At 47.2% G+C, this 19,380-nt stretch overlaps 1 protein-coding gene across 2 annotated transcripts in view; it reads right to left on the reverse strand.

Moving 5' to 3' along the window:
- Positions 1–17,796, reverse strand: part of CHAF1B (chromatin assembly factor 1 subunit B) — a 30,687-nt gene extending 12,891 nt beyond the window's left edge. For both annotated transcript variants that reach the window (XM_005548720.4, XM_005548719.4), the window contains exons 1-8: positions 17,737–17,796; positions 16,932–17,131; positions 15,483–15,615; positions 11,497–11,614; positions 10,034–10,137; positions 7,170–7,266; positions 5,068–5,152; positions 1,736–1,829 (exon numbers count right to left, since the gene is read on the reverse strand). In XM_005548720.4, coding sequence (XP_005548777.3) covers positions 1,736–1,829; positions 5,068–5,152; positions 7,170–7,266; positions 10,034–10,137; positions 11,497–11,614; positions 15,483–15,615; positions 16,932–17,057 — 757 coding nt within the window. In that variant the 5' untranslated portion in view covers positions 17,058–17,131; positions 17,737–17,796. The remainder of the gene's footprint in view (positions 1–1,735; positions 1,830–5,067; positions 5,153–7,169; positions 7,267–10,033; positions 10,138–11,496; positions 11,615–15,482; positions 15,616–16,931; positions 17,132–17,736) is intronic.
- Between the last annotated feature and the right edge of the window lie 1,584 nt (positions 17,797–19,380).

The following is a 19,380-nucleotide window of genomic DNA, read 5'->3' on the forward strand; positions in this document are numbered from 1 at the left end:
AACCCCGTCTCTACTAAAAAAATACAAAAAAACTAGCCGGGCGCGGTGGCGGGCGCCTGTAGTCCCAACTACTCGGGAGGCTGAGGCAGGAGAATGGCGTGAACCCGGGAGGCGGAGCTTGCAGTGAGCTGAGATCCGGCCACTGCACTCCAGCTTGGGCGGCAGAGCGAGACTCCGTCTCAAAAAAAAAAAAAAAAAAAAGGCCAGGCGCGGTGGCTCACGCCTGTAATCCCAGCACTTTGGGAGGCTGAGGCAGGTGGATCATAAGGTCAGCAGTTTGAGACCAGCCTAAGCAACATGGTAAAACCCTGTCTCTACTAAAAACACAAAAAAATTAGTGGGGAGTGGTAGTGCACGCCTGTAATCCCAGCTACTCAGGAGGCTGAAGTAGGAGAATCGCTTGAACCCAGGAGGCGGAGGTTGCAGTGGTGAGCGGAGATCGCACCACTGCACTCCAGCCTGGGCAACAGAGCGAGATTCTGTCTCGAAAGGAAAAATGATTTATTACTGGGTTTAGTGAATAACTTCTAATAAATGTTTAGTAACTAACTTTAGTAAATATAACCTAAACAATTATTCTTGGGCCTGAGACTTCTTGAGCCACAGTGTCGTTCCCACATGTTCTGCAGTGTTCTTTAAAGCCCTACCCACACAGCTGCATGTGTGATTCACACCCTTCTCAGGCACTCCCTGGCTCAGCTGGGATGGGACTCAGTGGCAAAGCTGGCCGGTGCCCTCCCGTTTGGCCCAACCCTGGGCTCTGTTGTCATCTTTGTGCACAGGATGGTCCTGGAGCCATGGCAATGAGCAGACATTCTCCTCTGAGAACACTGTGGCCACAACACTGCCTAGCCTTACTTGCTGGGCTGAGCTCCTTTCCTTCCTAGGGACAATAAACCTATCTTGTCCTTGCTACTTGGCTGACCTTTTGATTTTGACCAGTGCTGCTTTACAAGTTTGTCCATGTGTCTAATGCTGTCACAAATGCGCTTCTTTATTGCGGAGAATAAAAACAATAAAGGAGCTTTATTTTTGGCTTTAGCACTATGACTTCCATATACATGTTAATGAATGGAAAGCATTCATTAAAAGGTTTACATAGTAAAGTTTATTTTATTTTATTTTTTTTTTTGAGATAAGTTATCACTGTTTCCCAGGATGGAGTACCGTGGTGCGACCTCAGCTCATTGCACTGTCCGCCTCCCGGGTTCAAGCGATTCTCCTGCCTCAGTCTCCCAAGTAGCTGGGATTACAGGTATGCGCCACCAAACCCAGTTAATTTTTGTATTTTTAGTAGAGAGGGGGTTTCACCAAGTTGGCCAGGCTGGTCATGAACTCTTGACCTCAAGTGATCCACCCACCTCAGCCTCCCAAAGTGCTGGGATTAGAGGTGTGAACCACTATGCCCGGCCAAAAGTTAAATTTATCTAAGAGAAAATGCCTATCATTTTAATCTCATAACTCCCAAAGTTTTCTGCACGTTAGAATCACTTGGAAATCTTTTTAAAATTCCAAAAGCCACGCCACCCAGACCAATTACACTATAATCTCTGGCGGTGGGACATAGGAGCCAGCGTTTTTTTTTTTTAAGCTCTCCTGGAGGTTCCAATGGGCAGGTAAGTCGGGGACCCTCATTCTAACCAGCATTCACTGAACTGATAAGCAGCAGCGTAAAACGGGAGCAGACATCCCCGCTCGGCCCTCATTCCCTTAAGTCCAAAACTACAAAACACACCTGGCGTGAGGAGCAAAGATCCATCGGGAGTGAAACTCAGTCTACGGAAGAAAGACTTCATGCTGTCGTCGTGGAACATCCGGTAGCTTCTTGCCTGTCGCACACAACATTTATTTTTATTATTTTTTTTATTATTTTGTTTTCTTTCTTTTCTACACACAAAGTTTAAACATTTTTCCAAATCTTTACACTCACAATAAAGGCTTCCCAACTGCTGTATGTGCCTATGGTTTTCTTTACATAGTGTCATTTATTGTTGACATAATCATAAATGAAACTGAAACATTACAAATCAGACAATTGTACAATACCGCAAGGGTAAACGTTCATGAAAACTGACCACACGTTTTTGTTAGGTAAAGCTATATGTATATATGTGTGTTTTATGTGTTCTAAAATTATTTTTAAAAACTCTTAAGAACACAAACCACAGGGTCAACAGTGGCACGTCTGGGGCTTGAGACTGGGAGATACTGGGAAGATGACCGGGAGGCCTCTGCTTTCTGTCTGTGCGGATTCATTTAGAATTTCCAACTGAACGCACTCTTTAAAGACAGTCTCATTCTGTCACCCAGGCTCAAATGCAGTGGCGCAATCATAGGTCAATGCAACCTAGAACTTCTGGGCTCAAAGCAATCCTCCCTTCTCAGCCTCCTGAGTAGCTAGGACTATAGGCACATGTCACCACATCCAGCTATTAATAAATGCACCCTTTAAAAAAAGAAAATTGTGGATTATTAAACTGGTAACCGTTAATCTTTTAAAACAACATTTCTTGAACACCTGTGTGGGACAGTTTTTACTACTATTTATTGACATTTTATAAACATCAAGCATTTGCCAGACATGGTGGCTCACACCTGTAATCCCAGCACTTTGGGAGGCCAAGGCAGGCGGATCACTTGAGTCCAGGAGTTCGAGACCAGCCTGGCCTACATAGCAAAACCCCATCTCTACTAAAATACAAAAATTACCCAAGTGTGGTGGCGCACACCTGTAATCCCAGCTACTCGGGAGGCTGAAGCAGGAGAACCGCTTGAACCCAGGAATTGAAGGTTGCAGTGAGCCAAGATCGTGTCACTGCAGTCCAGCCTGGGTGACAGAGCCAGACACTGTCTCAACAAACAAGCATTTAATTCTTAAGACTACAAGGGGCCGGGCGCGGTGGCTCAAGCCTGTAATCCCAGCACTTTGGGAGGCCAAGACAGGTGGATCACGAGGTCAGGAGATCAAGACCATCCTGGCGAACACCGTGAAACCCCGTCTCTACTAAAAAATACAAAAAAACTAGCCGGACGAGGTGGCGGGCGCCTGTAGTCCCAGCTACTCGGGAGGCTGAGGCAGGAGAATGGCATAAACCTGGGAGGTGGAGCTTGCAGTGAGCTGAGATCCGGCCACTGCACTCCAGCCTGGGCGACAGAGCGAGACTCCGTCTCAAAAAAAAAAAAAAAAAAAAAAAAAAAACTACAAGGAAGCAGGCATTACTATTCATATATATTGAATTTATATATTCAAATATATGTAATATATATTTATTTATATGTAATATAAAATATGTAAATATATGTAATATATAAATACAAAAATATAAAAAATCATATGTAATATATAAAATATATTATATTATATAATATACAGAAATATATATTTTATATATATATATTTTTTGAGACAGAGCTTCACTCTTGTTGCCCAGGCTGGAGTGCAATGGCGTAATCTCGGCTCACTGCAAACTCCACCTCCCAGGTTCAGGTGATTCTCCTGTCTTAGCCTCCAGAGTAGCTGGGACTACAGGCATGCGCCACTATGCCCAGCTAATTTCTGTATTTTTAGTAGAGACAGGGTTTCACCATGTCAGCCAGGCTAGTCTCGAACTCCTGACCTCAGGTGATCTGCCCACCTCTGCCTCCCAAAGTGCTGAGATTACAGGTATGAGCCACCACACCTGGCCAGCATTACTATTCTTACTTCACAGGTGTGACCTCTCAGTGCCTGTCAGCGCCCAGCCCACACTGCCTTACCCTGGTTCCTTGGGTGCATTTGTACCTTGTCCCCGTGTGGAGCCAATAACCAGCTTGCTCGCCTGCACCTCGCTGCCTGCCTCAGTAGCCTTGATTCCTTTAGAAATAGGGTCTTATTTTCATTTGCCAATTCTTTCAAAGTCAAAATCCTTCCTATTCCTAAATACCAGTGTTTTGGCTGGGTCTCTGCTGCCTGCTAGCAAAGCTCTCTACCTACCTGCCAAGACAGTAAACTGCCTGCTGCCAGACAGATCCAACGCTCGACCTGCCTGTCTTCTGTTGCCTCATGTAGGGATCTTCCCAGACCAGTAGTGACCAGCCCTTGCTACACCTGAGAATCACGGAGGCCCTGCTTAGCTCCAGCCAAGTGAATCACGCCACTGAGGCTGGGGCCATGGCATCCATATTTTTATTTTTATTTTATTTTTATTTATTTATTTATTTAGAGACTGAGTTTTGCTCTTGTCACCCAGGCTGGAGTGCAATGGCGCGATCTCAGCTCACTGCAACCTCTACCTCCCAGGTTCAAGCAATTATCCTGCCTCAGCCTCCTGGGTAGCTGGGATTACAGGCATGTGCCCGGCTAATTTTATATTTTTTGTAGAGATGTGGTTTCACCATGTTGGCCAGGTTGGTCCCAAACTCCTGACCTCAGGTGATCTGCCTGCCTCAGCCTCCCAAAGTGCTGGGATTATAGGCGTGAGCCATCATGCCCAGCCTTATTTCATTTTATTTTTGAAATAGAGTCTCGCGCTGTCGCCCAGGCCAGAGTGCAGTGGCATGATCTCGGCTCACTGCTGAGACCTCCACCTCCCAGGTTCAAGTGATTCTCATGCCTCGGCCTCCCTAGTAGCTGGGATTACAGGCCTGCACTACCATACCTGGCTAATTTTTGTAATTCATTGAGATGGGGTTTGGCCATGTTGGCCAGGTTGGTCTCAAACTCCTGACCTCAAGTGATCCACCCGCCTCAGTCTCCCAAAGTGCTGGGATTCCAGTCATGAGCCACCGCACCCGGCCAGCAACCATATTTGTAATTCTTCCCAGGTGATTCCATGGTGCAGCCAGGGTGGAAAATCACTGTCCTATCCTCCATCAGTGGCTCTCCCCTGGGCTCCAGATGTCCCCATTTCCATACAGACTAGCCCACCACAGTAACTGAGCCTTGACTGTCCAAAAGGAAACCTTATTGTAGTTCAGGAATCGGCTCCTTGAGACCAGTGATTTGGCCGCAAGGGTATGGGAGGAGCTCAAGACTTCCTAAGTCTCAGTTAAAGGGCTGCTGAAAAAGAATAGCAAAATATTTTATACCTCTCCTTCAGCACCTATTCCAGACAGCATCTTCGAAACATTAAAAGCCACACGCTTCTTCTGCATACTGTACACTCGCAGCACCCTGAAGAAGGAACATGTCTGATTTACCACTTCTAGTAAATGAATTATGCTTCACACAGAAACAACTTATTACCAACAGCCTATCACCACCTCAGCAACTTTCAGTCTGCAAAAGGCTTTACCCATGATATTCACAACTGGGTAATGAAGAAGGAAGCAAGCATTAACAACCTAAAGGATATCACAGGCTGGGCGCAGCGGCTCACGCCTATAATCCCTACACTTTGGGAGGCAGAGGCGGGTGGATCACTTGAGGTCAGGAGTTTGAGACCAGCCTGGCCAATATGGTGAAACCCCATCTCTACCAAAAATACAAAAAAGTAGCCGGGTGTGGTGGTGGGCGCCTGTAATCCCCGCTACTCGGGAGGCTGAGGCAGGAGAATCACTTGAACCCAGGAGGCAGAGGTTGCAGTGAGCCGAGATCATGCCACTGCACTCCAGCCTGGGCAACAGAGCGAGCCTCTGTCTCAAAAAAAAAAAAAAAAAAAAAAAAATTTTGGTAAGTCACATTACTCCCACTAGCTAATCAGATTGTTTTACTGATGACTGTCTGAATAAAACACACTTATCAGAAAATAAATGGTATTTAGAATACAACAGGAAATTCTATGAAAAATAAACACTAACTCCTCCCTACCACTTTTATTACAAGGCCATCTTATATTCAATTTGTTTTAATTAAAAGTAGTTAGATAAATATTCAAAAGGACTATTAAGTAATATAGGAGGCACTCCTCATTTTTAAAATATTTATTCCAACAATACAATTAAATGCAATTATGCCGGAAAACACAGCAACAAGACTTCTTTTCAGAAAGGACAAAAATAGTTTATTTTTATATCGATTTAAATGGAGTCATTAAAATCACTGGGCTTGGCGAGGTGGCTCACGCCTGTAATTCCAGCACTTTGGGAAGCCGAAGCGGGCAGGTCACCCGAGGTCAGGAGTTTCAGACCATCATGGTCAATATGGTGAAACTGTCTCTACTAAAAATACAAAAATTAGCCAGGCATGGTGGCACATGCTTGTAATCCAGCTACTCAGGAGGCTGAGGCAGGAGAATCGCTTGAATCTCAGAGGTGGAGGTTACAGTGAGCTGAGATCGCACTCCTGCACTCCAGCCTGAGGGACAGAGTGATACTCTGTCTCAAAAAACAATTAAAAAATAAAAATAAAAATAAAAATCACTGTAGCACACCTGTAATCTTAGCACTTTGGGTGGCCAAGGCAGACAGATGGCTTGAGCTCAACAGTTCAGGAACAGCCTCGGCAACATGGCAAAATCCCATCTTTACAAAAAATACAAAAAGTAGCCGGGTGTGGTGGTGCACAACTGTAGTCCCAGTTACTTGGGGGGCTGAAGTACGAGGATTGCTTGAGCCCAGGAGGTCAAGGCTGCAATGAGCTGTGATTGCGCCACTGCACTCCAGCCTGGGTGACACAGTGAGCCTCTCTCTCAAAAAAAAAATAGTAATAATAATAAAGATTTACTAAGTTCAGGGCCAGGTGTGATGGCTCATGCCTGTAATCCCAGCATATTGGCAAAGGCGGGCAGATCATTTGAGGTTAGGGGTTTGAGAACAGCCTGACCAACATGGTGAAACCCTGTCTCTACTAAAAATACAAAAATTAACTGGGCATGGTGGCATGTGCCTGTAATCCCAGCTACTAGGGAAGCTGAGACAGGAGAATCGCTTGAAACCAGGAGGCAGAGGTTGCAGTAAGCTGAGATTATGAGACTGTGCCACAACACCTGCCTGGGTGACAGAGTGAGACTCTGTCTAAAGAAAAAAAAAAAAAAAAAAAAAAGATTTACTAAGTACAAACTTCGTGGAAGGCACTTGTCCTAATTAATTTCCAATTTCTGATTATGTTGTAAGAATGAGTATGAAAACAAGAACAAAAGAATCAAAGCTAGACTATGATAAATCTTGGTTAAGTGGCAATAAATACCTCTCTTCAGAAAATTACAAGTAAATACAAAGAAATTCCAAGTAAATGCTAAAGCTAAATTTACCTGTCACAGCTCAGAGTAGCCACATATTGACCCAAAGGGTCCCAGGTTACTCCTTGGACATAACTTTTATGTTCATTAAAAATTGATATCTTTTGTCCTACAAAAAAACACACATACCGAAACAGCATTATCAAAACCTATTTGAGCCCAAATAGTATAAACTATGACTTAAATATTATTCCCTTTACCATGCATCACTCAGCAGGCAGTAAGTGAGGGACTCCGTACTGAACCCCGTGTCAGGCTCTGGGGCCACAAAGATGACTTCATGCAGTCCCCACCCTCAGGGAGCTCACAGATCAGACAGACCCATCAACAGGCAAGCATCACACACGTGGACCCGGGGAGGGGAGCTGACAGCACAGGGCAGAGGGTCTGAGAAGATCTAAGTTCAGTTCCCCAGGTCAGGCAGGATGAAGAGGAGATGAAGGGTGGAAGAAGGTATCGTCAGGGAATCCCCGGGTTAAGACACCTTAGTGAAGAGAATATGGAGCAGTGAGAGGCAGCTGAGAACTGCTAATGGGCACACAGGAGGGCCAAGAACAGAAGATAAGGAGGAAACGAGAAGTGTTACAGAGACCTTGTGTGTAAGGAAAAGGCTGTGGGCATTCGAGCTGAGGAGTCACCTGCATTTTAAAGGTGAAACAGGTTTAGAAGATGACAAAGAGGGTTGCTAGTTAGGAGGTGACAGAGTAGACCAAGAGAGAGATGAGGGCCCTCCTCATCACAGAGCAGACAGTGTGAGCAGGGATGAACAAGGGGCTCTGGGGAAAATATTTAGCACACAGAGACTGCTTGCATAAAAAGACAAGGGAGTTACGAAAAGACAAGGGAGTTATGAAGCTTTGGCGATTCCTTTTTGTTTTTTGTTTTTTGTTTTGTTTTTTTTTTTTTTGAAACAGGGTCTGGTTCTGTTGCTCAGGCTGGAGTGCAGTGGTGCCATCAGAGTTCACTGCAGCCTCAACTTCCCAGGCTCAAGAGACTCAGCAGCCCTAGTAGCCAGGACTATAGGCATGTACTACCACATCCAGCTCATTTTTGCATTTTTTTTGGTAGAGAGAGGTTTTTGCCATGTTGCCCATGCTGGTCTTAACTCCTAGGCTTCCACAGTCCTCCCAAAGTGCTGGGATTATAGGTGTGAGCCACTGTGCCTGACAAGTCATTCTTTTTTTTTGAGGTTTTTGGTGAGGTTCAGTAACAACCCATCACACTTATGGTAAAACCTAAAATCCTGGCTCACGCCTGTAATCCCAGCACTTTGGAAGGCTGACGCAGGCAAATCACTTGAAGTCAGGAGTTCAAGACCAGCCTGGCCAACATGGGGAAACCCCATTTCTACTAAAAATACAAAAATTAGCTGGGGTGGGGGGGCGCCTGTAATCCCAGCTACTTTGAGGGCTGAGGCAGAATTGTTGAACCTGGGAGGCGGAGGTTGCAGTGAGCGGAGATCGCACCACTGCACTCCAGCCTGGGCGACTGAAGGAGACTCCATCCCAAAAAAAAATAAAAACACGAAACAAGACAGAATGGAGGATGGAGGATGGCTTGGCTGGACAGCACGGAACTAAAAAGAGCAACAATTTTTATAGGCTGAATGAGAACTGGGCTGACACAGTGCTGCAGGGGCAGCCAATAACAACTCCTTACCCAGGTACTTGAGTTGTAGAATTGGCAGGAAGAGGTTTGGGAGAAAACAAAGTTTGAGTAAAGGATGGCGGGAGATAAAAATGGTTAGGAGTTAGCCACTACTTGCTTTTGGCATTTCACAGCTATTTTTACACCACTATAACTTTTCACATGTCCACTGTCTCCCCAGCTGGAGAACAGAATGTCCCTGGCTTTCCTTGATCTTCTAAAATGGAAACCTGATCCCACCTACTCCATCAACTAGCATGCAATGCCCTATAAATTATAAGTGACTTGTTAATCTTTCCGAGATCCTAACCTCCATAAAGGCAGGGCTTGGGCCTGTCATCTTATCTGCTGGCCCCACCATGTGGGATTTGCCTGGCCTCAGTATCAGTAACTTGCAGCACCACTACTAAGCCTCTTACCCTCTGACAATCCATGGCATATGGGACTAAACCCTATCCTGTTGAGCCAACCACCTGCTCTAGTTCACTAAAACAATTTTTTGTGTTGCTTTTAAAGTTAAAGCAAGTAGGCTGGGTGTGGTGGCTCATGACTGTAATCCCAGCACTTTGGGAGGCCGAGGCAGGTAGATCACCTGAGGTCAGGAGATTGAGACCAGACTGGCCAATGGTGAAACCCCGTCTCTATTAATGATACAAAAATTAGCCGGGCCTGGGGACAGACACCTGTACTCCCAGCTACTCGGGATGCTGAGGCAGGAGAATTGCTTGAACCCAGGAGGTGGAGGTTTCAGTGAGCCAAGATTGTGCCACTGCACTCCAGCCTGGACAACAAGAGCAAAACTCTGTTTTCAAAAAAACAAAAATAAAAAATAAAGTTAAGGCAAGTTAGGCCCAGGAGCGGTGGGTCATGCCTGTAATCCCAGCACTTTGGGAGGCCGACGTGGGCAGATCACCTGAGGTTAGGAGTTTGAGACCAGCCTGGCCAACATGATGAAACCCTGTCTCTACTAAAAATACAAAAATTAGCTGGGTGTGGTGGTACATGCCTGTAGTCCCAGCTACTTAGGAGACTGAGGCAGGAGGATCACTTGAACCTAGTAAGTGGAGGTTGCAGTGAACCGAGATCTTACCACTGCACTCCAGCCTGGGCGGCAAAGCGAGACCCTGTCTCAAAAAAAAAAAAAAAAAAGTTAAAGCAAGTTAGGCTTTTAGGCTTTTATAGATGCTTAGAATATTTCTTCCTGCTAATAACAAAAACATATAGTTTACCTTTATTGACATCCCATATGATGGCTGTGTTATCCACAGAAGCAGAAGCCATTAAATTCCCATCAGTTGCCCAGCAAATATCATACACATCTTCTAAGTGGCCCCTAGAATCCAAAAACAAAGAGGAAAAAAGCAATTACTCCCCAGGTATAGCAGCTTACAACTGTAATCCCAGCACTTTGGGAGGCCGAGGTAGGCAGACTGCCTGTGGTCAGGAGTTCAGGGCCAGCCTGGCTAACACGGTAAAACCCCATCTCTACTCCAAATACAAAAATCAGCCAGGTGCGGTGGCTCCCACCTGTAATCCCAGCACTTTGGGAGGCCAAGGCAGACAGATCACGAGGTCAGGAGATCGAGACCATCCTGGCCAACATGGTGAAACTCCATCTCTACTAAAATACAAAAAATTAGCTGGGTGCAGTGGTACACACCTGTAGACACAGCTACTCGGGAGGCTGAGGCAGGGGAATCACTTGAACCTCGGAGGCGGAGATTGCAGTGAGCTGAGATTGTGCCACTACACTCCAGCCTGGTGACAGAGTGAGACTCTGTCTCAAAAAAAAAAAAAAAAAAAAAAAAAAAAATTAGCCAAAAAAAAAGCCAGGCATGGTGGCGCACACCTGTAGTAGTCCCTGCTACTTGGGGGCTAAGGCAGGAGAATCCCCTGAAACCAGGAGGTGGAGATTGCAGTGAGCTGAGATCATGCCACTGCACTCCAGCCCACACGACAGAGTGAGACTCCATCTAAAAAACAAAACAAAACAAAAAACAATTATTAACTCAAAAAAGGACAAGTTATCAAAAATATAAGGGCAAGCTCCAGAACTATGCATAAAATGAGATTCCAAAATTTCCACTGGCACTATATTAGCTATAAAAAACTACTTTCAAGGATCACTGTATCTCGCCAGGCGTGGTGGCTCACGCCTGTAATCCCAGCACTTTGGGGGGCTGAGGTGGGTGGATCACCTGAGGTCAGGAGTTTGAGACCAGCCTGAGCAACAAGAGCGAAACTCCATCTTAAAAAAAAAAAAAAAGGATAGCTGTATCTTTAAAATTGAATCCTTTTTACTGAGAAAAATTCATAGGAGAAACTAAGAAAATCCATTTTAATTATGCTTTCATCCTTTAAAACTATTGTCTTAGGACTGTTTCACATAAATAAAACTTCTAAATTAGACCAGCCTGGGCAACACAGTGAGACCCCGTCTCTACAAAATATGTAAAAATTAGCAGGGTGTGGTGGCATGTGCCTGTAGTCCCAGCTATTTGGGAGGTGAGAGGATCACTTGAGCCCGGGAAGTCAAGGCTGCAGGGTACTGTGATCACAGTACAGCACTCCAGCCTGGGTGACAATGAGACCCTATCTCAAAAGAAACACACCCAAAAAAAGTCAAAATGTATATTCCATTTAATGCGCTCAGAGTAAAGAGAGATCACTGCCAGGGTCCCTCCCAAGTTACCGCAGAGTCTTCACAACTGTCCAGTTCTCCTTGTTCAGCTGGGCCTCGTCCTCATCCTGAAAAGCGATCTGCTCCGGCTCCTTGTTATCATTCACCTTCCACAACAGGATGACGGCATCTGCGGGGCGATTCAATTACAGTGATCCACGCCTCACCCACACTCCTTCATGTCAGGATTTTTATTTATGTATGTATTTATTTTTGAGACGGAGTCTCGCTCTGTCGCCCAGGCTGGAGTGCAGTGGCGCGATCTTGGCTCACTGCAACCTCCGCCTCCCGGGACCATCCTGGATAACTGTCTCTACTAAAAATACAAAAGAATGAGCCGCACATCAGGATTTTTAGGGCATTAAAACAACATTTATGTTGTTCAGTGGACACCATGGCCACGATGATTTACTTCCAAGCATTTCAACAGGGAAAGTAGGTTTGCCTTCTCAGCTAAAACTCCAAAATCAAATTCATAATAGATCAGAGCTATACAAAATCACCTTAAACAGAAGGGTCCTAGGCCAGCAAAATGCCACTGCACAATGACACTGGCTACATTAACAAAACTGAAGGCATAATCTATAAATAGCCGAACAGAAAAACAAAACAGCAAAGAACCCCTAGTGCAGGGGTTGGCAAATGTTCCTGCTGAGAAACCTTCAGCAAGTCACTGAGCATCTTGATGTCTCAGTTTCCTCACCTGTAAATGGGGACAATAGGCAGGGTGGGGTGGCTCACGCCTGTAATGCCAGCACTTTGGGAGGCTGAGACGGAAGGGTTGTTTTAGCCCAGGAGCTCAAGACCAGCCTGGGCAAGACAGCAAGACCTTGTCTCTACTAAAAACCAAAAACATTAGCCAGGTGTGGCGGCACACACCTGTGGTCCCACTACACAGGAGGCTGAGGTGGGAGGATCACTTGAGTCCGGGAGGTAGAGGCTGCAGTGAGTCCTGATCTTGCCACTGTGCTCTAGCCTGAGTGACAGAGCAAGACCCTGTCTCAAAAATGGGGAAAACAATATATCTACCTCACAGGCTGTTGTGAGGATTAAATTGGTCAATGTGTATAACACACTTACAACACAACGGCTGGCAAATAGTAAGCCCCATGGAAGTGTCAGCTATTAATCATTATAGACATATCAGGTACTTTAGCCTGAGGTCACCCATTGTCTGAGTCCGATGACTCTCCACATTCTGACTCCACGATTACCACATAACCTTCTGACCATCCCTTGGCTTCCTTTAGAAATGTGCACAGCAGGAGAGTGAATGAATGAGGTTGTGAGGACATGCGCATTCCCATTCCTTTTTTTTTTTTTTTGAGATGGAGTTTCACACTTGTTGCCCAGGCTGGAGTGCAATGGCACAATCTCAGCTCACCGCCACCTTCGCCTCCCAGGTTCAAGCGATTCTCCTGTCTCAGCCTCCTGAATAGCTGGGACTACAGGCATGCACCACCACACCCAGCTAATTTTGTATTTTTAGTGGAGACGAGGTTCCTCCATGTTAGTCAGGCTGGTCTCGAACTTCTGACCTCAGGTGATCTGCCCACCTCAGCCTCCCAAAGTGCTGGGATTATAGGCGTGAGCCACCGCACCCAGCCTGCATTCCCATGCTAAGTTAACCGGAATCCTGGTTGCACACATTAGTCTGGGAGCTTGGTTAAGATGCCATTGGCCCTGATGGATGAACACTCTCTGTGTGCTGACAACAGCAGGTTTCTGGGCCTCCAAGGCCAAGGGACTCTGGAAAATGGGGGCTGCCATGTGCAACCTCAGGGCAAACAGCAGGCAGCCACCCCTAGGTGACGCTCCTGCTCCCCACCTTTCCCTCTACAAATCAGCATGCGTGCATGCGTGCACACACACACACACACACACACACACACACACACACACACACACACACACACACACACCCGTCATGCGCTCTGGGCATCATGGCACTGAACTCAACCAGGTCTCTTTTCCTCCTTCTGCAAAAATAAAACTTTAGATTTCTGTTTTATTTTGTAATAGTTTCTAGATTGTTTCAAAGTATGGTAAAAAGGAAGGTTTACTTTTTGTTTTTTTTTGAGACAGAGTCTCATTCTGTTGCCCAGGCTGGAGTGCAATGATCCTATCCTGGCTCAGTGCAAACTCCACCTCCCAGGTTCCAGCGATTCTCTGCCTCAGCCTCCCGGGTAGCTAAGATTATAGGAGTGCACCACCATGCCCAGCTAATTTTTGTATTTTTAGTACAGACAAGGTCTCACTATATTGGCCAGGCTGGTCTCCAACTCCTGACCCCAGTGATCCACCTGCCTCGGTCTCCCAAAGTGCTGGGATTATAACAAGTGTGAGTGACCGCACCCAGCCTGGTTTACTTTTTCCATATAGTTTTATCCCATTTAAGCACAGGCAGAAAACAAGAATCAATCTATTCCCACCAAACAAGTAAGCACAAATCACAAGACCATTCATTAACGACACTCCCGGTATGCTCCCTCCCCAGCACCCTCCAGCAGCCCGGCACTGCAGACACCAGGACTCCAAAGCAGCATCAGGCACAGCAGGGAATGGGAGAAAACGCATGGATGTCAGACCAGAGGAGCTGCCAAGCTGGGTACCGATGTGGGATCTTGCCCGACGGGCACTGCTGGAGCGTTTCAGAGGCTACTATGGGTATTACAACAAGTATGTCACTGTGGGGAAGGGGAGCATCGCGGGGCTTTCCACAGTGCTGGCAGCTTATGTGCTTTTCAGCTACTAGTTTTCTTACAGGGAGATCAAACACCAGCAGCTACTCAGAGCCCATTGAAGAGGGGCCAGTGGGAGGCATGCTGCGCTTCTGAGCATGGCACCCCTCCATGAGGAACTTGGCCATTGCTGAATTCTTTCATATCCCACTTTAGAATTCATGCCCAAATACCCCAGGCACAGTGGCTCACGCCTGTAATCCTAGCACTTTGGGAGGCCGAGGCAGGCAGATTGCCTGAGCTCAGGAGTTCAAGACCAGCCTGGCCGACATGGCAAAACCCCATCTCTACTAAAAATACAAAAATTAGCCCGGGGTGGTGGCAGGTGCCTGTAATCCCAGCTACTTGGGAGGCTGAGGCAGGAGAATCGCTTGAACCCGGGAGGCGGAGGTTTCAGTAAGCCAAGATCGTGGCACTGCACTCTATCCTGGGTGACAGAGTGAGACTCTCTCAAAAAAAAAAAAAAAAAACCCAAATAAAAGATGACTGGTTTAAAAAAAAAAAAAACTCCCAAAGCCAGTTAATTAATAATGCAGTCCTAAAGCCAATTAATTAATTATACAGAGACACTGAACTGACTCTGATCACCACAGATATTAAACTAACAATCAAACAAAACCAGAACAGCCGCCTTACTTGGGATGTGATGGAAAGGTAAGTGCCTCTCCATCTTGTCTCGGAAGAGCCCAGTGGGAGCTAGCAGGAAAGCAGCTGTTTTCAAACAGGTGCTCCCAGTGTCATCTTGCTGTCCTCCCTCTCCGATTCTACCGCACTCCCTAGAACATTATTTTACTGAACTACCTAAATGACAGATTGAGAAGGTCGGCCATATCTGAAATAAAAAGCATATCCAGGCCAGGCCCGGTGGCTCATGCCTGTAATCCCAGCAATTTGGGAGGCCGAGGCAGGTGGATCACCTGAGGTCAGGAGTTCGAGATCAGCCTGGCCAACATGATGAAACCCCATCTCTACTAAAAATACAAAAAAAAAAAAAAAAAAAAATTAGCCGGGCGTGGTGGCAGGTGCCTATAATCCCAGCCACTTGGGAGGCTGAGGCAGGAGAATCGCCCGAACCCGGGAGGCGGAGGTTGCAGTGAGTCGAGATTGCACCACTGCACTCCAGCCTGGGGAATAAGAGCAACACTCTATCCCACCCCTCCTAAAAAAGCATATTCAGCTCAAATCTCACTATCTGACACGAGACACACAGGTATCTATCTGGTGCCTAAAGAATCTCTGAAGAACAGCAATACTCACCATCTCCTCCCGATGCTAAAATTTCCCCAGTTGGAGAAAAACGCACGACATTGACAGCTTTGGTATGACGAGCAAGATTGGACAAAAATTCCACGATGGCTTTTCCATCTGGTCCCTTTTCTACCTTCCAGATCTGTCAATACCAAAACATTCATTTGAAAAACATAGAATGGGCACATATTATACTGTTTGTATTAAAACAATACTATGGGCTGGGTGCGGTGGCTCACAACTGTAATCCTAGCAGTTTAGGAGGCCAAGGTGGGTAAATCACTTGAGGCCAGGAGTTCAAGACCAGCCTGGAAACATAGTGAGACCTGGTCTCTACAGAAAATTTTAAAAATTAGCCAAGTGTGATGACACATGCCTGTAGTTCCAGTTACCCGGGAGGCTGAGGTGGGAGGATCACTTGAGCCCTGGAGGTCAGGGCTGCAGTGAGCCGAGATCAGGCCACTGCATTCCAGCCTGGGCGACACAGTAAGACCCTGTCTCAAAAAAAAAAAAAAAAAAAAAAAAAACTATGCTTATTTTCAGAAAGAAATCCCCATCTAAAACATAAATGTCTACTGTTCCCCTCCGCCTTCTTTCTAGAGCAACTTGTTACCCAATAGGAACCAGGATCAGAATCCCAAAACAATGAACGTCCAGTTACAATAATCTAGGGAAAATGAATCAAATAAGAAAGCAGAGCCAGGGCATGGTGGCTCAGGCCTGTAATCCCAGCACTTTGGGAGGCCAAGGTGGGTGGATTACCTGAGGTCAGGAGTTCGAGCCCAGCCTGGCCAACATGGTGAAACCCCATCTCTACTTTATACAAAAATTAGCCGGGTGTGGTAATGAGTGGCTGTAGTCCCAGTTACTTGGGAGGCTGAGGCAAGAGAATAGCTTGAACCTGGGAGGCAGAGGTTGCAGTAAGTCGAGATTGCACCACTGCACTCCCGCCTGGGCAACAGAGCGAGACTCCATCTCAAAAAAAAAAAAAAAAAAAAAAAAAGCAGCTCTCTTTTGCTTTCATTGTTCACCGCAGGCCCTGGAAATTTAGCATTCTGGGCTAGATGACAGAGTAGTTTGAATTTGTTGACATATGTTCAATTCATTCATTCATTTACTTAAGAGAAGGGTCTGGCTGTGTCACCCAGGCTAGAGTGCAGTGGAGTGATGGTTGCTCGCTTCAAACTCCAAGGCTCAAGCGATCCTCTCACCTCAACCTCCCAAGTAGCTGGGCCTACAGCTGCACACCACCACGTCCTGCTACTTTTTCATTTCTGGCTATGTTGCCCAGGCTGGTCTCGAACTCCTGGACTTAAGTGATCCTCTTACCTCAGCCTCCCAAAGCACTGGGATTGCAGGCGTGAGCCACCGCGCCCAGCCGACATTGGTTTTAAATAAAAGAATGAAAACTATTGCTTCAAGCAGTGTTCCCAGATGGCTATCTCTGCCCCAGTTTACCCTGACAGCGGTGTCCACGCCCGCAGACGCTAGTCTGTGGATCCTCCCGGCCGCCCCATGCTGGAAGTCCAGGCTGTACACGGGCTCCTTGTTGTGCCAGGCTATTTCACAAGTGATGACTTTCATCCTCCCGAGTCTTGAAGGGGCAAAACGTTTCTCGGGCACCGTTCTACTTCAAGACGGAGGAAAGCTGCAAAATGCTGGTGATGGATTAAACAACAGTGTTAGCAGCAGCGAAGGGTTACTGAGCGCTGAATAGGGCAGGAGCCATTTAAAATGCACACTGCATTGGGAAAGGATGTTAACGTTGCCATCTGACAAGAACACCTTGCTAGCTCCACCTAAAATGCTTCGCTGGGTCCTGACATCCACAAGTTTATGATACGCCGCTACGTCCAGAAAAGCAAAACCAAACATCCAGGTAGAGGCTACCTAGGGGCCCCGGCCATCTGCACGGCCTGTCCCCGCTTAGTAGGGTCTAGGGGCGCGCCCTGAGAGCCCAGGTAGGGGCCCGCCCCGGGAGGGGCCTCCCGGAAGAGGGGGGCAAACGGGGTAGGGGACCGGGGCGGCGGGGCGAGAGCAGAACCCCGCCTTTCCCAGGGTCCGGGCGCTGGGCCCGGGAAGCTGGGACAGAGGCCGCCGGGAGGAGGCCGCGCGGGGCCGGGGGTGGACGGGGCCCCGCCGCCCGAACGCGCGCCGTCCGGAGCTATCCCGGGCCCCAGGCCCTGGGCGAGGGCCTCTGGCCCCAGATCGACCTGACCAAAAGAGCCGCGGAGCCGCCCGGGCCAGCCCCGGGAAGCCGTACCTGCAGGAACCCGGACGGTCAGAGGCGCCGTCACCTCCCGCGCAGCGCGCGCCGCTTCCCGCGCGCCGCAGGCCCCGCCCCCCGCATGGGTGGGACCTCATGGACGCCCCGCCCCTCAAGCGCCTCTCAGGTCCCGCCCGACGTGGGCGGCACCCCAGGGAAGCCCCGCCCCCTCCTAGGCGCCGAGGCGAGTCCCGGTCTGGCCCTGGGGTCGGAATCCGGGCCGGAATTTATTCCCGCCAGACCCACGACTGCAGGAAGAATGAATTCACTATTATTTATTATTATTATCCATTATTTATTCCTTGTTGATTCGTTCTTTTAGCAAACGTTTACAGAGCCTGGGCTGTGTGTTAGACCCTATGCTGGCGCTGTGCACTTGGGAGGGCGAACACGACCGGTTCTCCTGTCCCTTCTGCAAACAAAAACTGAGATCTCTGGGTTTCTATATTGGCTTCTAGAACATTTTGGAGAGTTCAAAGCTATGAAATTCTTCAGTACCTAGCGCAAGGTTGCTTACATTTTATTATTATAGTAGACGCAGTTATAAATCCTTTCTAAGAACAGACTCACATTTTAAAGTGAGGCGGTGAATTGATCGGTAGGCACAGATACCGCAGGCCTTTTGAAATGGGACGTTTCCAGATGAGACCTAATTTATCTGTGGGCTTCGCAGAAGGCCAGGAAACAAGTACCTCTGGATGCGCTGCTTTTACTGGATAAAAGAAACACACAGGTTTATCTGAGGAACCAACTGCTCTAGGATTTTTGGAAAAAAAGAACAGACATGGATTCTTATATAAATACTGGCAGATGCTTTTAGCCAGCTTTATGAAAGGTACAGATATTGCCTAAAAATCAGTGTCTCATGTTGATAAGAATGCTGTATGCTCCTTGAAGCCTGATTTCTACGGGAAGCTAGAATAACATAATCCGAATATGCCATTTTTAGATTTTTTTCTCTCCATACAGAGTTTGGACTGGGAATGACTATATACTTTAGATAATTTGGCTGTTATGAAAGTACAGACTCCTGGCCCCACCAGCCCCATGATTCCGAACATCCAGCAGAGGCCCCTGCTCCAGGAGCTTGCATTTTCATTCAGTCTGTTTTGGAAAGCTCGGGATTCTTCGTGTCTCTTCAACATCAAATTTCTCCAAATTTCTCATAAATGCTGTTCATTCACAAACAAATAATCTGCCCACCTCTTGAAGTGTCACGACGCTGAACGTGGATTTAAAAGATAAAAACACATGCTTTAAGTACTGAAAGTACACGAAGGAGTTGGCTTTCTTGGTGAACATTTTAGAGATCCAACTTCAGTGCCAACTTGATAAGCCAACACGGGCAGGGGATGCGGCTCCAGAGAGAGGCCCTGGGCTATCTCAAATATTTTCTCAAAAAAAAAAAGAAAGAGGCCGGGCGCGGTGGCACAAGCCTGTAATCCCAGCACTTTGGGAGGCCGAGACGGGCGGATCACGAGGTCAGGAGATCGAGACCATCCTGGCTAACACGGTGAAACCCCGTCTCTACTAAAAATACAAGAAAATTAGCCGGGCGAGGTGGCGAGCGCCTGTAGTCCCAGCTACTCGGGAGGCTGAGGCAGGAGAACGGCGTGAACCCAGGGGGGCGGAGCTTGCAGT

The sequence above is a fragment of the Macaca fascicularis genome, chromosome 3 (genome assembly GCF_037993035.2).
Source record: "Macaca fascicularis isolate 582-1 chromosome 3, T2T-MFA8v1.1".
Taxonomy (NCBI): domain Eukaryota; kingdom Metazoa; phylum Chordata; class Mammalia; order Primates; family Cercopithecidae; genus Macaca; species Macaca fascicularis.